The sequence below is a fragment of the Dicentrarchus labrax genome, unplaced genomic scaffold, assembly GCF_905237075.1.
Source record: "Dicentrarchus labrax unplaced genomic scaffold, dlabrax2021, whole genome shotgun sequence".
Lineage (NCBI taxonomy): Eukaryota > Metazoa > Chordata > Actinopteri > Moronidae > Dicentrarchus > Dicentrarchus labrax.
Window position 1 is genome coordinate 26022853 of NW_026136720.1, and position 16192 is coordinate 26039044.

At 42.2% G+C, this 16192-nt stretch overlaps 1 protein-coding gene across 1 annotated transcript in view; it reads right to left on the reverse strand.

Moving 5' to 3' along the window:
* The window catches only part of ntrk3a (neurotrophic tyrosine kinase, receptor, type 3a), a 264646-nt gene that overhangs the window by 132029 nt on the left and 116425 nt on the right, over positions 1 to 16192 (reverse strand). Inside the window, exons 8-9 of the mRNA XM_051383180.1 lie at positions 1811 to 1923; positions 331 to 514 (exon numbers count right to left, since the gene is read on the reverse strand). Of these exons, the coding sequence (XP_051239140.1) occupies positions 331 to 514; positions 1811 to 1923 (297 nt within the window). The remainder of the gene's footprint in view (positions 1 to 330; positions 515 to 1810; positions 1924 to 16192) is intronic.

A 16192-nucleotide genomic window follows, 5' to 3' on the forward strand; every position in this document is an offset into this window, starting at 1 on the left:
TGGTTTATAGTTTGGTCCACTGTGCACATTGTGACCTTTTATTTTCTATAATCTTGTTTAATTCTTTTTAAAGATTTCTCTGCTCTGTTTGGCATTTTGGTTTTGCATTTCTGCCAGTTGTTTGCCACTCATGGTTTTTGTAGTTGTCTGTGACGTGAGGACACAACCAATCATGATGGACAGTAGTGACAGCGAAACCCTTCATTTTCTGGTTTCATTTGAAAGGAATTACTACAGATAACGCTCTGTTTCTACAGTACAGCAAAATACAAACTATAATAGTTGTAGATATGAAATTAACTCAGCATGCCCCTCAAAGTCCCAACTTACCATCGAAGGGTTTGTCGAGGAAGTGTCCATACACGGTATTGGTAGCTACACCCAGGTAGTTGGAGGCCTCCAAAGTATAGTTGCCGTTGTTGTGGTGTGTTGGATTCTTAAAGGTTAGGCAGCCCTCTATGTAGTCCTGATAAATATCCATATCAGGGCGCACATACTCAGTGTGGGTAATTTCCTGAATTGAGAGTGACAGAAGAGCAAAAAATGAACAGTGCCATCAATCATCAGCAAAACTTCAAACCTACTGAGAGAGATCAAACTTTAATTCTATTAAAATAACAACATCGAGAACAAGAACAACTGGTTTGTTTTCACATATGTTTCTCATTAGTTTCTATTGTCCAAATAAAAATGGCAAGTTAAATCTCAAACTGCCAGAACTGTTTCACAGTTGCAGTTTGGTAAGGTGCAGTTAGATCCTGGGGAAAGTTTGGCAAATTTGATGCTCTTTATGTCAACTGATTTCCTTCTCTGCTCCTGTCATAATTACTATGGCCACTAGAAGTCACCGTCTAAAATTAAATGTAAATATGGGTGGTAACAAACTGCCTCACAATCTATATGGCCATTTTTCTGGTGAGGACGGTCTGAAAGAGACTATACTCCGCTGTATATTCACAGTGAACTCACAAGCAAGAAATGCTTCTTCTACATGGTATTTTGCATTCTGAAAATATCATGTCTACAAATCTTTTAGTGGTCCATCTCAAGCATATCTGATTGAATGGATACACTATTTTAATAAATCCAACTGTCTGCACAGGCTACGTATTGGCTCACATTTCACTAATGCTGGGTCAATGCCACCCAATATGCAGGAAATCTATTTTCTTCTGTTTAGTACAGTAATTACAGTGATTGTGTGTTGAGCTTTGAGTGCAGCCAAAACTCAGGTGGCTTATCTTCCATACTGTGCCTGAAAGCAACTGGTATTAACACTAATACACACTAATACTACTAACACTGCTAATTCTTATGCTACACCTCTTTTTTAGACATGGTGTAAAACATATGCACTCCACTGCAAGGGGGGATCCTTGCAAACTTACCCAGTTTGGGAACCACTGGCTTAGAGGAAACACAACCAGACTGTTTTTTCTGTTTTCTCTACATTCCTTCATCAACCACCACCATACAGTGAACTAAAAAATCATAAACCTCCCAAATCATGTCTCATGTAGCCTAAGAATTACAGATATTTTTTAAAAACCATATACACTACCTAATGTTTTTTTTTTTTTTTTTATATTGTTTTAATATATTTAATTTAATGAATTAATAAACTTATTTCATTTTGCACAGGTAATCAAAGGAACGTTCAAGAAGAGCAGCCATGTACAGAAGAGGATTAGGGCCACGTGAATAATTTTTTTGAGTTCCTAATTCTTTTCTGTAGCCATGAAATAACACCTCAGCAAAGCATTTGAAAAATGTAAGTTGCACTTGACCCTTACAAGTGAATCAAATGCACCTTATTTTGGTAGAACCATCGTAATGTTGGGTGGGGCGACCCTCGAACAGTGAACTCTATGCATGTGTCATGGCGGCGTTCTGGCTCCTTCAGCTTCACGATGGAGGGAGGAACTGCAGAGACAAACGAGAACAGATAATCTCTGTTCACTTAGTAATTGAAACAGTGGAAGACAAAAATATTTTACTGTATCACACTGTCACACTTGATTGATTTATTGTTGCAGTACATGAATGGACAAGAGAGGAAGAGAGAAAATACGGCACAAAAACGGGAGGGACCTTGATAATCATTTTAATATGCTGGTCTCATCAAAATCTGTTCAAATCGATTCAGAGGGTGTGAGAGTGTGTTTGCCTCTTCTCGTGTTTCTCTCTGTTGACTTACAAAACTGCATCTGAGTGCAAACACAATTTGCTGTTTGCTACAACAGTGTTATCCTCTTACCACAGCCGACTGCAAGAAATTCAAACCAGCAGCTGAGAAAGACGATCACTGTTATTAGTCATTCCACCACAAATTATCCCTTCAAGTACACACACACACACACACACACACACACACACATCCTACAGGATATGTTATCAGGGTTGCTTGGATGAGTTTCAGAAGGTCCAGATGCTCAAAAACGAGTATATAAATGACAATGGCTGCGCCAAATAGTCAAAGAGTAAATTTAGGTAACACACTATATGGATAGTCCGCCTACAGATAGGTACCATAAAGCATTTGATCTGTTGTCTGTTCATCTGCTTTGTCTGCAGATGTTTAACACATTATCTACATAGAATCCGTTACAATTCATGAACATTCCCTAACCTAATGTTCTCTTTCAAACCTCGCTCAGTATCTCACTATGGGAAGCGCCTCCTGGTGTGATCAATCATGGAAGCTCCAATAACACCACATCTATCATTAGACAGACCAAAAAAAAATAACAAGGGGGAGGAGAGAGATTTGTGTGATGGCAAAATCCTGCCTTCTCGTCAGGTCTCCACCAGGCAGCTTCTGGTGTACATGAAGGAGAAGAAGTGATATTGGGGGAAGTCATTCCCACAGTTCTAGTCAAGGGTTACTCTGGCCTGGACATCGCTAACAGTGAGGTTCTGGGGCTCATGGATCCCCCGGCAGTGGAGCAGGCGGTGCGGTAACATCTCTATCCCAACAGCCGATCCACCATCGCCTCTGTGAGTCCCGCCCTCCTGGGTAAAATGTAGCACTTCACCGCTTCCATTTACCAGAAGGTGTAAAAGGCTGCAGCCCAGTCCACTAAGAATCTGAACGTGGTCATCCTGCTCACAGCTTATCAGGCTGAGCTGTTCCAGGACATGGGTCATATTTCTATTTGGGAGGAGAAATGTGTTGTCACGGATGTTGTTCTGCGCGTGTCCAGAATGTGGTACAGGTCTATGGCCGCGCCATGGGCCTGGCTGTGGCGGGGTAGAGATCGCTGTGGCTAAATCTCTCCAGCCTGCCGAACCAAGATAAGCAGGTCATAATGGATTCCCTGTTCGACCTGTCACAGGATAAGGGCTTGTTTGGGGAGGTTGTTACAGCCATGCAACAGGCCAGCGAGGAAGAAGCAGGGGGAGGCCTTCAATCTGCCTTCCCGCAAGACAAGAACTCGCCCACCACCAACCCGCTCGGGTTTTGCGGCTGTGGCAGCGAGAGAGTGCGGGAGCTTTAAAGGCCCCAGATTCTAGTCACCCGAGCAGACAGCACACCAGCAGGGCTCCCAGGGCCAGGAGCATTGGTGCAAAAAGTATTTTGCCACCACCACTTCAGCCACAATGTTTAGCTGCTCATCCCGCCAGCCTGAAGGGAAAAAGAGGTGGCCGATTTAGGAGCTGTGGTTAGTGGAAATAGAAGCTCAGCAGTCAGCACTCAGAGATCCCTGTCCTGAGTCCTGGGGACAGACTGGAAATGGCCCCCATTCAACCCGTTCAAAGACGTGGAGAAGCACATGCTCCACAGCTCATTTACCCCCCCTCATTGCCCTTCGGGGTCAGTTCAGAGGGAAGAGGTAAATTGTTGAACAGAGTTCATACAAAGCACTTCAAATGTTTTTTAATTAAAGAGACCACTGTTGCAGCCAGGTGTGAGGTCGAGGGCGGCACGTGTAATCCAAAAAAGAGAAAACACGAAAGTGCAGGACAGAATGGCACTGCAAGAGGGCACAGCTGTTCCGGTGTTGAGCTTCTAGCCCCCAGGTCCTATCGCTGTCAAAGTAGAAGAATGGCGCGCATGTGCAGTGCATCCCTGGGTGTTTACAACCATTGCCAGGGGATACAGACACCAGTTTGAAACGAAACCACCAATTTTAATGGTGAGGTGTTTTCAGAGGCCATAGGGGAGGATGCAAGGGCTTTGGAGAACCAAATTTCTTCTCTCTTAAGCCAGAGAGCAATCCGAATTGTGCCAGAAATTAATCCAGGCTTCTACTCCCAGTATTTCGTCATCCCAAAGAAGTGAGGTTCATTACAGTGGCTGTGGCACAGAGGCAGAGCAGGTCGTCCCCTTATTGGAAGGTTGTTGGTTCGATCCCCTGCTCCTGGTGCCTCATGTGGAAGTATCCTTGAGCAAGATACTGAACCCCGAATTGCTCCCGATGCCATGCATTGCTGTGTGAAAGGGAGACTGTGACACGTAGTGTAAAAGCGCTTTGAGTTGTTGGAAGACTAGAAAGGCGCTATACAAGTACAGGTCCATTTACCATTTACAGCCAATTCTGGATTTGCATATCCTCAATTCCCACCTCCGCAAGTTCAGAATGCTCACACACAATGTGCTGTTCCGCTCGATTCAGCCAGGAGACTGGTTAATATCGATAGACCTGCAGACCTGTAAATGGACCTGTATTTGTATAGCGCCTTTCTAGTCTTCTGACCACTCAAAGCACTTTTTAGACTACATGGCACATTCAGTCCATCACCACCAGGACTGTGCAGCAGTGGAGGCCTTGATGGAGTGTTACAGGACAACTGACTGATGACATCGAGGGTCTCACCCTAGTGTGTCACAGACTACATCAGGTTCTGTGAGGACAACATTATCCCTGCCAAGAGGATTTGCTGTTTCCCCAACAACAAGCCCTTGATCAACAGGGACATCAAAGCCCTCACTGCATGAAAAGTGGGATTTTCGTCAGTAAGCGGCACTGTAGATTGTCGTGGAGATTCAGGTTTAAGACTGCACACGGCAATTTGCAGGCAACACCGGAATCTGCCATAAATTTTCGGAAATTGACGTGGGCCTTGCTTGGCAGTTGTCCCCCCTAGACCCCCCTCCCCCTAATTCTAGGGGAGGCTTTAACATGTATATGAAAATGCTGTGAGCTATACAAATGCAAATCAGGGTAGCAGGGGGAGTTTTACCCCAGGTTTCTAAAAGGTAAGAAAATCTCTGGTATAAATAGATCAGGCTCAGTAAAGCCTAATTATAGACTCATAAATTTGAGCTTGAATTGATTTATTTAATGAAAGTATGCTAGATTAATTACTGTCATTAGCAATGGCAAATGTTATAAAAAAGATACACAAAACAATTTATTTCAACAATTAGTTTTCATCAGGCTTTGCCGCAAAGGTAAAATGCGCATTCCATGCAAACAACATCAAAATCAGAATCAGAATCAGCTTTATTGGCCAGGTTTGTGTAAACAAACAAGGAATTTGACTCCAGTTAATCTTTGCTCTCAAAGTACAACACACACTTAACATATAAAAAATAAGAATAAAAAAATAAAAAACATAAAAGAATAAAAGCAGAACAGTAAGAATAGAAGGAAGAGCAGTAGAGTATGGAGAGACTAACTCTAAGAAGAGAAGAAGGGTGCACAATCCCAAGAATGCGGTAAGAATATGTTAGGTGACTACTAGCTAAGCTAAAATTAGCCTAAAAGCAAAGTTTTTTTTTTAAGTAGCCCAAGCTAAAAGTAGCCTAGTAGCCTTGTAAAAGAACAAGTGAGCAGAACCATCGTAAGTTGCTTAATAAAAGTGTATTTTTTTGTCTTGTAATTTACAGGAAGCAGTACGCCGTCTTCACAACTCGGAGACAAATTGTAGGCGCTACGAACCGGAGCAAAGGTAAGATTTCAGGTGCATTCAAAGATGTGTTGTGTCCATACGCAGTGCATCGCGCAGTACTGATTGTCTTTATTGATTGTTTTTACAGTTGCTGGAAGCGGGACGGAGTGTGCTAGATGAGGAAGAGGGGGAACTTTGGAAATCCGCCACCATAGACCTGATGTCTGATCAGGAAAACAAGATCGTTGGCGGGGTGTCTGGATGGATTGTGCGAACTCCGTCCTTTCGCAGCCAGGAGCTCACCGAGCTCTGTGCCACGCTGCAGTCGAAATTAGAGGCGACTCCGAAGTACAGGGAAACGCACCACAGACGTCTGCAAAATGGGCCAAATTCAAACAGAATGCCGCCAATTAACTACAGCTCCGAGGCAGCAAACAGCCAATTCACGGTGCTGTAGAATTTTGGGCTTCTCATGAGCTTCCCATTTGTTGTGTGGGCAGATCTCGATTGTACATAGTTGTGTGTTTGTGCTAATAAAGCTCTTTCTTTGAATAAACATGTTCCTGGCAAATTTTCCTTTCCTCAATAAATACATTCATGGGAGGAGGCCACGGGGCAGACCGAGGACCAGGTGGAGAGATTATATCTCAACACTGGCCTGGGAACGCCTCGGGATCCCCCAGTCAGAGTTGGCCGATGTCGCCAGAGAAAGGGAAGTTTGGGGTCCTCTGCTGAACTTGTTTGGGGTCCTCTGCTGAACGCGACCCGACCCCGGATAAGAGGATGAAGATGAATGAAAAATGAATATATATAGATAATTATAATTTTATTATTGGGGGTTACATTTATAATGACCCAGGATGACCAATAGTGACAGAACTGCCAACCGATCCCAAGTGATTTTTCTTGTTTAAAAGTAGTGGTTTCATCCAATACTGAGCAAGGAAATTCAAGCCAGGCCTGGCCATGCACGGTTTTGCTGCTATTCATATGCTAATTAGATCCATTAGCACTACTCCGCGAGCTCTCCATATACGTCATGGTTCGTTTCCGACAATATGTGGCACAGACAAACATTTCCGGGCATTTATGGAGACGGAAATCCCACTTTTAATGCAGTGCCTGTTGAACATAAAGAAGATGGCTTTCATGGCAGGAGATAAGGATCCCTGGTACACGACTGCCTGGACCCGCTTTACTGACAGACCAGAGTATGTCAGACTGCACAGCTGCTTATCAAACGTGGCGACAAGCAGCACTGGCACACCCCAAGGAACTATACTGTCACCGTTTCTGTTCACCCTTGGATTTCTGCTTTAACTCCGGAGCGTGCCACCTACAGAAGTTCTCTGATGACTCCTCCATTGTCGGCTGTATCACAGATAACAGGGAGGAGGAGCACCTGATCGAGAACTTCATTGGATGGTGCGAAAGAAACCACCTACACCTCAACACAGGAAAAACCAAGGAGCTTGTGGTGGACTTCTGGCGCAGCAAGAGGCCCCCGTCCCCAGTTGCGATTAGGGGGGAGGAGGTAAAGATGGTGGACACCTACAAGTTCCTGGGGGTGACCGTTAACAATAAATTGGACTGGACGGACCACACTGAGACACTCTACAGGAAAGTACAGAGCAGGCTGTTCTTTCTGAGGAAGCTCAGGTCCTTCAACATGTGCACTCAGCTACTACAGATTTTCTACCAGTCTGTAATGGCCAGTGTCATCTTCTTTACTGTGGTGTGAAATGGATGAAAGGGAAGCTGAAAGCTATCACGGACAACCCCTCTCATCCTCTATACACTGAGCTGAGGCAGCTCAGGAGCAGCTCTACAATGCCACAGCACCCAGTACCTAAGACTGAGACTGGTTTAAACTCCAACCTACAACGCACAAACTTTTTGCATAACTATTTGTATTTAATTTCTACATGTACAGTTTAGTTTTAGTCAAGCGGCTCAAATATTTGCACACCATTCTTACTTGAATATTTCATAATGTATACACTTTCATTTATAGTCTTATATTTTCTATTATATTTTGTAATATTTTATTTTGTGATATCTCCTCTTTTGAACTCTTTGTTTTGCACTACACTCCCCTATGCTGCTGTGTCAATTTTGAATTTCTCCTAAGGGGGATCAATAAAGGTACATCTTATCTTATCCTAATAGCGGATCAAAGATTCTTCCTCTTCTTATTTAATTTGCTGTTGTGTTATCACATGCAGTGATATACATTTTGCTGCCTGTGTTGGTTTTGGCACCTAAACGTAAAGCCAATAAGCTGCATTTAATCAGTTAAAGGACCAGTGCTACGGCTGGCGAACCCAAGTTTGCCTGCCATGTGTCTGAGTGCTAGAAGACCAGACAATCTTTTTACACCTCCACCCACACACATACATCCCTTTATATGTGAGTCATATGCTTGCTTGCTTGCTGTTGTTGCTTTTTGTTTTTGAAGTTGTACAATGAATGTTGAATGAATTAATGAATAAGAATAACTAGAATAACTAGAGTTAAATACATTTCATTGTACATTAAAAGAGCAGTTGAATGGGATTAATTGTGCATAGAGTTATAATAACAGGTGGTTGTGATGGTCAGTGCTCGGATTCACTCTTCCCCTGTTGACCGTATAAATGTAAAATAGTTAGTAAATATTGGCATTTGTAAGTGAACCTCACCTTTTGAGACTGCTCCCACGGTTCGGTTATTGGTCAAGGGTGGTGCCCTGTTATTAATAACCCTGGTTATAAACTTGATTGATATTAATTATTTAACAGCTTTACCACCTGCTGGTTTGATGTGGACAAGCACTTTTAAGCACACTACCCTTTTATGTTATTTTGACTGAGCTTTTTGTTTTTTATTTTATCCATATTTGATGCATCTAGTTATGCCAAACAACATAAAAACACTGCCACATAACTCTGTTTGCAGCATGTAATCACACTTCAAGAAAGCCTGAATGCCCACTCTGTACTTGTCATGATTAAACATGAAATCAAGTCATTGCAATGTTGTCAATAATTGACACAATTTGATTTGAACTGCATGCAGTGTGCCCTTTCCATAAAACACACAATTTCCTCTGAAGCATAATCATAATTATTATCCATTACTTCCAGTCAAAAGTCTACCTCTGCTGGACTGACTTGTGTTCTCTGGTGAATCGATAAGCAGTATAACATTAGCTGCAAGCCCAAAACAAGGGTGAATGAGATGTAACTACAGCAGCTAGCTGTCTGCCTGTCTGGGACAATGGCATGGTCAATGTTTGAGCAGGTTGATATACGGTGCTCATATAGAGGCAGAGGAGCATCGTTCCTGTGCTAAACAACAAGAAAACACCAGGATGACATTCCTTCAAAAGCAGGGATAAAGATACAACAACCAGATCAAATACACCCCAGCGGCTGTGTGTTAGCCTAAAATGACAGGAGACAGCTGACATTTTGTGTCTCAAATTAAAAATGGAACCCACTTTAACCAACAGCTGACAACCATATCGCACAGCTACTCACCTATCCAGCCAGGTATGTTCAGTGTAAGTCAGGGGGAGGCTGTGGTTCTCTTCCAGTTTTGACCAGTATCACTTTTCCCTGTAATGTTTAGCTTTTTTTATTGCTTCAGATTACTGGAAATTATGGGACCCTTTTTTGTAGCGTTTCTTCTAAAATAAATTATTCAAAGTTCAAAAACTTGGGAGTGCATTAAAAAAAACACTATAACCAGTTCAAGGTATGTCCTTCAGATGGCTTGGCAGCAGTGGAGGGAATGACAAAAGTACAAAAATCCTGTTGACCTATTCAAATAGCCTGTCAATCCAACAGTCAAAAATCCAAAGATATTTGATTAATTATTACAGAAACTAAGAAAATAAGCAAATATGCACATTTAGGAAGCTGGAACTGGGAGACCAAACAGAACACTTGAACAGACTTCAGAGACAAATCTTGCTTGGGCCTACTGAAATAATAGTGCTAACATGGCTTCATCATGTTAGAGACTGTACTCCACAGTTTTAACAACACTGGATGCTATTGTTTTTATTCCAGACATAATTCTTACTTGTCGAGACCTGACGCCTACATTAACCACAATCCAACTTGACCAACTGTTAACTGGCTTGGAGATTCACGTGTGCTGTGCTAGTACAGAGGTCTGGTAAGCTCTTTCTAACTTCAAACAGATTGTTTCATTATCAAACACTGACTCATGACACAAGTGGCATCACTTGACATCTATCAGACTTCAAACAGTGCCCTCTGGAGACACTAAGGTAAATATGCAGTATTTTTTATTTATTTATTTTATTTAACTTTTCAAAAATAAAATAAAATAAAGTTATCTCAAAGGGAACATAAATTGCATTTATACAACAAAATATTTATCCTCTCTCAGTGACCAAAAAATAATCTACAAGGCTTTGTTAAAAATAATAATAATAATAATAATAATAATAATAATAATAATAATAAAACGAATAAAAAAGATAGATAAGATTCATAAGATTAAAACAAAAAATAAAACAAATACATCAAGGCAAAAACCAAAAAACCAAATAAATGCAAGATTACAAATCAAATCTTCTCTAATTGAGACTCCTCTATGCCGACACTCTGCACCGCACAGCAGCCTCTATCAGCCCACAAATTCCTTCATAATCATCTGCCAGTAAACCAAAGGCATCAAAGTATTTGTTCAACTGATTTTTAAAACACATCAATGAGGGTGATCTACCTTTCCACTTACAAATGTGTATGTGATATTTTCCTAAAACTATAATTATATTTATTAGATCAGACATTTTTGGGGGGACATTTTTGTTTACCAAAATGTTATCCTTATTATAGGGTATGATGTTATCTGTTTTACTTTTTAACCAGTCATACATGGATTGCCAAAACTGGGTCACTACCGGACATGAATAAAAAAGGTGCTCGATAGTTTAACTATCTGATTGACAGAAGCGAAACCAACCTCGAAACCAAATCTTCTTTTTAATGAGTCTGCAGCTGGATAATAACCATTGATAATTAGGGACCGAGCACTGACAAAAGTGCAAGGACCCTATTGTTTCACTTGGAATTATTATTATTAGGGACCGATCCAGCGACTGCTAGAGGTCCCTATTGTATTTGTTTCTTCTTCTTACCTATTCTTATTATTTTTAGCCCCCTTTGACTGCATTTTTGCCCCGCTGAATATATACAAAAACTCAATTTATTTGGCAAAGTTGTCAGGCCTGGTGAAAATGGGGATATTAAAAGCGTCGCTTTCGGGTTGGCCACTAGGTGGCTGTGGCTCAGAGGCAGAGCGGGTCGTTCCTAAATCGGAAGGTTGTGGGTTCGATCCCCAGCCCCTGGTGCCACATGTCGAAGTATCCTTGAGCAAGATACTGAACCCCAAATTGCTCCCGATGCCGTGCATCGGTGTGTGAATGTGTATGAATGTTAGTTTCTGTTCGATGGACTTTGCTATCAATATATATATATATGTGTGAATGTGTGTGAAAGGGTGAATGTGGCACGTAGTGTAAAAGCGCTTTGAGTGGTTGGAAGACTAGAAAGGCGCTATACAAGTACAGGTCCATCCATTACTATCATAAAAAAATGAAAATTGATACGATGCTTGCACATGACTCCCTGAGGCTTGCTAAAAAATGTGTTAACAATCCACCACTAGGTGGCGCTCTGGTGGCAGGGTACATCATTGTGCGGAGACCGTAATGGTTATGAATATGAAATTCACAGGGCACGTGTAGACTGGTGCCAGAAGGTCACATACCAAAAATCAGGTTTGTCGTGTTTGTAGCGCCCCCTACAGGATAAAAAAAAGCAGCCCTGGCCATGTTTCACCGATATGTACGAAACTCGGTAGGCACGTGCAACGTGCCGAGACATACAAAAAAGCCTCTTGGAACCATACCTCAAACCCCACGTGAAGTCGGCCATTTTGATTTTCATTTTCACTTTCGGTGAACTTTTCGCTTTGTATTTGGACGAACTCCTCCCAGGGAATTCATTGGATCTGCTTCAAAATTTGTCTGTGCAGTCAAAGTATGGTGCTGATTAAAAGTTGTGCTATTTGTGCATGTACGTTGAAGGGCGTGTCCGTGGCGTGCCGTCAAAGTTGGCCATTTTGAATTCCGTGCTCATTTTCGGTGAATTTTTCGCCTTGTATTTGAACGAATTCCTCCTATGGAATTTATCAGATCAACTTCAACAGTGGTCACTACAGTCAACAAATGGTGCTGATTAAAAGTTGTACTATTTGTGCATGTACATTAAAGGGCGTGTCCGTGGCATGGCATCAAAGTCAGCCATTTAGATTTTCTTTGTAATTTCCTTTGATTTTTCGTGTTGTATTTGAACAAACTCCTCCTAGGGAATTTATTGTATCTGCTTTAAATTTGGTCAGTACAGTCAAAACATGTTGCTGAGTAAAAGTTGTGCTATTTGTGACTGTACGTTAAAGGTCGTGTCCGTGGCGTACCCTCAAAGTTGGCCAGGTTGAATCGAATGTCAAACCGTGTTGCCATTTCCGGCATTTAAGGGCTTCTGTTTTAACTAACTCCTCCTACAGATTTTATCAGATTGACTTCAAATTCAATCACTGCAATCTAGACAGTGCCCCTGCCCCGAGTTGCGTGGAGTGCGAGGTGCCGCCCAACGCTGCTTGCAGCTTTAATTATTATTATTTTTGCCGCCAACAAGTCATGGAAATTTGCACAAAATTCAAACGTATCAAAAATACCGGTATGCAAAATTCCGCGTGCACGGGCGCCGACAAACGCCTAAGCCACGCCCCCCAGATTCAGCCCCCAAGACACATAAGGCCGACATGTACGAAAATTGGTACGCATGTGTATCATGATAAAAGAAGCAGAAAAGTCTCATGGACCCATACCGCAAACCCAACAGGAAGTCGGTCATATTTATCAGATTGTTCGCAGTTTGTACATGTTAACGATGAATCTTCAATAAATACTACAGTTAGTCATGGAGTTCCACAAGGTTCTGTACCAATACTATTTACTTTATATATGCTCCCTTTAGGCAAAATTATTAGGAATCACTCCATTAACTTTCACTGTTATGCAGATGATACGCAGTTATATCTATCGATCAAGCCCGATGAAAGTAATCAATTATCTAAATTACAAACATAAAATCCTGGATGAGCTGCAATTTTCTGATGTTAAACTAAAAAAAAACCCCGAAATTCTTGTACTTGGCCCCAAAAATCTTAGAGACTCACTGTCTAAAGATATAGTTACTCTAGATGGCTTTACCTTGGCCTCTAGCACCACTGTCAGGAATCTTGGAGTTATCTTTGATCAGGATTTGTCATTTAATTCCCACATGAAGCAGACCTCTAGGACTGCCTTCTTTCATTTATGTAATATTACAAAAATTAGACACATCCTATCACAGACAGATGCAGAAAAACTAATCCATGCATTTGTTACTTCTAGGCTGGATTACTGCAACTGTTTATTATCAGGTTGCCCCAATAAGTCCATTAAAACGCCCCAATTAATTCAAAACGCTGCAGCACGAGTACTGACAGGAACTAGAAAAAGAGATCACATCTCTCCTGTACTAGCTTCTCTGGAGGGGCTCCCTGTAAAATTTAGAATAGAATTTAAAATTCTCCTCCTCACCTATAAAGCTCTTCATGATCAGGCCCCTTTATATCTTAAAGAGCTCATAGTACCCTATTACCCCTCTAGAACACTACGTTCTCTGAATGCTGGGCTACTTGTGGTTCCTATAGTCTCTAAAAGTAGAACAGGAGCCAGAGCCTTGAGTTACCAAGCCTGTGGAACCAGCTTCCAGTTGTGGTTCGGGAGGCAGACACCTTCTCCACATTCAAGAGTAGGCTTAAGATGTTCCTCTTTGATAAAGCTTATAGTTAGGGCTGGATCAGGTGAGTCCTGAACCATCCCTTAGTTATGCTGCTATAGGCCTAGACTATCGGGGGATTTCCCATGGTGCACTGAGCTCCTCTCTTCCTCTCTCTTTCTGCATTCCTTTTTACACACTTCACTTCTTCCCCCGAGTTCTTGTGCTTTCTCATCTCGCAGGTTCTTATCGATCCTGGTGAAGCCTCCTGCCATGGTCCTGCTAGATTGCCATTACCAATAAATACTGTTGTTGCTGTGCACCTGTCTGTCTGTCTCTCTCTCTCTCTCTCTCTCTCTCTCTCTCTCTCTCTCTCTCTCACCCCAACTGGTCGAGACAGACGACCACCCACCTAGAGCCGAAGGATCTGACCTAGGTTTCTGCCTTTTAACAGGCAGTTTTTCCTTGCCCTTGTCGCCAAGCGCTTGCTCATGCTGGTACTGTTGGGTCTCTGTAAATAATGTTATAAAGAGTTCAGTCTAGACCTGCTCTATTTGAAAATTGTCCTGAGATAACTTCTGTTATGAATTGACGCAATACAAATAAAATTGAATTGAATTGAATTTTGGATTTTGTGGCAATTTTTGGCGATTTGCACACAGTGTATTTGAACAAACTCCTCCTAGGGAATTGATTGGATTGACTTCAGATTTTGACACAGCCATCTAAACACATTCACCATTAAAAGTTGTGCTATTTACGTTATTCAGTCGAACGGCGTGCCCGTCCCGTGGCGTGGAATTTTGACGATTCGCCGTGAGAGAGGGATTTGTCATAACTTCTGCATATATGATCTGATCTCAACGAAACTTCACATGTCTGATAAGAGTCCCGCCCTGAACAGGTCTATGTGATCATATTGAGATATAGTGAGAGTGCCATCTACTGGCAAAAGGAAGTATCACGTTTTATACTTTCATGTTCTGCTCCTACTCCTTTACTTATGAAAGGAGCATTTCACCAGTGGAAACATTAATATTTATTGAAAGTGGGTTATATATGTAGTCGAAATGTAACATGCATTTTGAATTTGGTGCCTATTTGACCGAGAAAAGACAGAAAGTGACTTTAGGGCGCATTTTTATTAAAGACAGCAACTCCCACAATGCACAGCTCCGCAAGCCGCTCCCACTAACACTATCAAGGACTACAACAACGTGAATGTAAACCATTTATTTACAGAAATATATCAACAACAACAAAAATAAATATGTTAACAATGATAGTTATAGTTCCTCCTGAGCGTCCTCAACTTCTTGGTGCCCGCAGTACTGGCCATCTGGAGCTGGATATTTCGGATAGCCTGCACCACATAAGCGGGTAAAACGATGCCTCGACCCAATCTCTCGCCTTGCAGGACCCATTCCAGAAAGGCTGTTAGGCGATATTGTCTACAAGACATTGAGCACACAGTTAGCGATGCATGGGCTTTGTGTGTAGCGTGCCACAGTAGTTAGCAATGCAACTGCAAGCTGTTTGTGCAGTAAAGAAGCTAACGTTAGTTCAGTTGGCTGACGTTACGTATTAACCGGGAATAACTTTGTGATAATGCTTGAACAAATTGTGTACATACATGCCACGTTGTTATAAGACAGAAAATAGAAAGACTCACTTTACAGTCAGATGTCCGTGTGTCCGTAGGTGCACAGCGAGAGCACAGGCACCAGCAGTCCGCCCCAGCTCGAGCCAGTCCGGGCTCCTCGTCCACGACAGGCAGGTCCTCTGCCTCGGCTGCAGCAGCCTCAGCCGCTGCTCGCTATATTGCGGCTCATAAAGGTAGCCACAAACATCTGATTCGACCAGCATACTTTCGAAATTTCTTCCATATTAGATTGATTAACATAGTAGTAACGTCTGGCTCATCAGCGCCTCTGCTTAGCTTCCAAACAAGATGGCGGTTATATTTTTTAGTTTCTGCAAGTGAAGTCCCACCCACTGATCTGTAATAGGTCTGTAGCGTGAGTGAAAAAAAATGAGGAAGTAGTGTTTGTAGTCTCACCCCCTCTACAGAGATATGAGACTTCCTGCTTCCAATGACGCAAAATGAAGATTTTTTGGAAGCAGGAAGTGCAACACTAAAATCCTTATTTCTCCCCTCTCAGGGAAAGTGAGGGAATGATGCACGACCATTGAAAAATATGACTGGGGTTCTAATGATACAAAGCTTAATGCAAATGGGTGAAGTGTCCCTTGAAATGCAAAACACATTGTTGATGATATGTGTTGACTGTGGTGAGGGGCGTGTCTGTGGGGTGGTGGGAAATTTTGATGTAAAGCCACAAAATATGAATTTGCTATAACTTGAGTGTACATTGTCCAATCGGCTCCAAACTTCACTTGTCTGACAAGAGTCCCGCCTTGAACATGCCTATGTGATAAGATTCAGGATTACTGAGAGCGCCACCTACTGACAACAGGAAGTAAGTGGTCCGCACTTGTTACGACGGCAC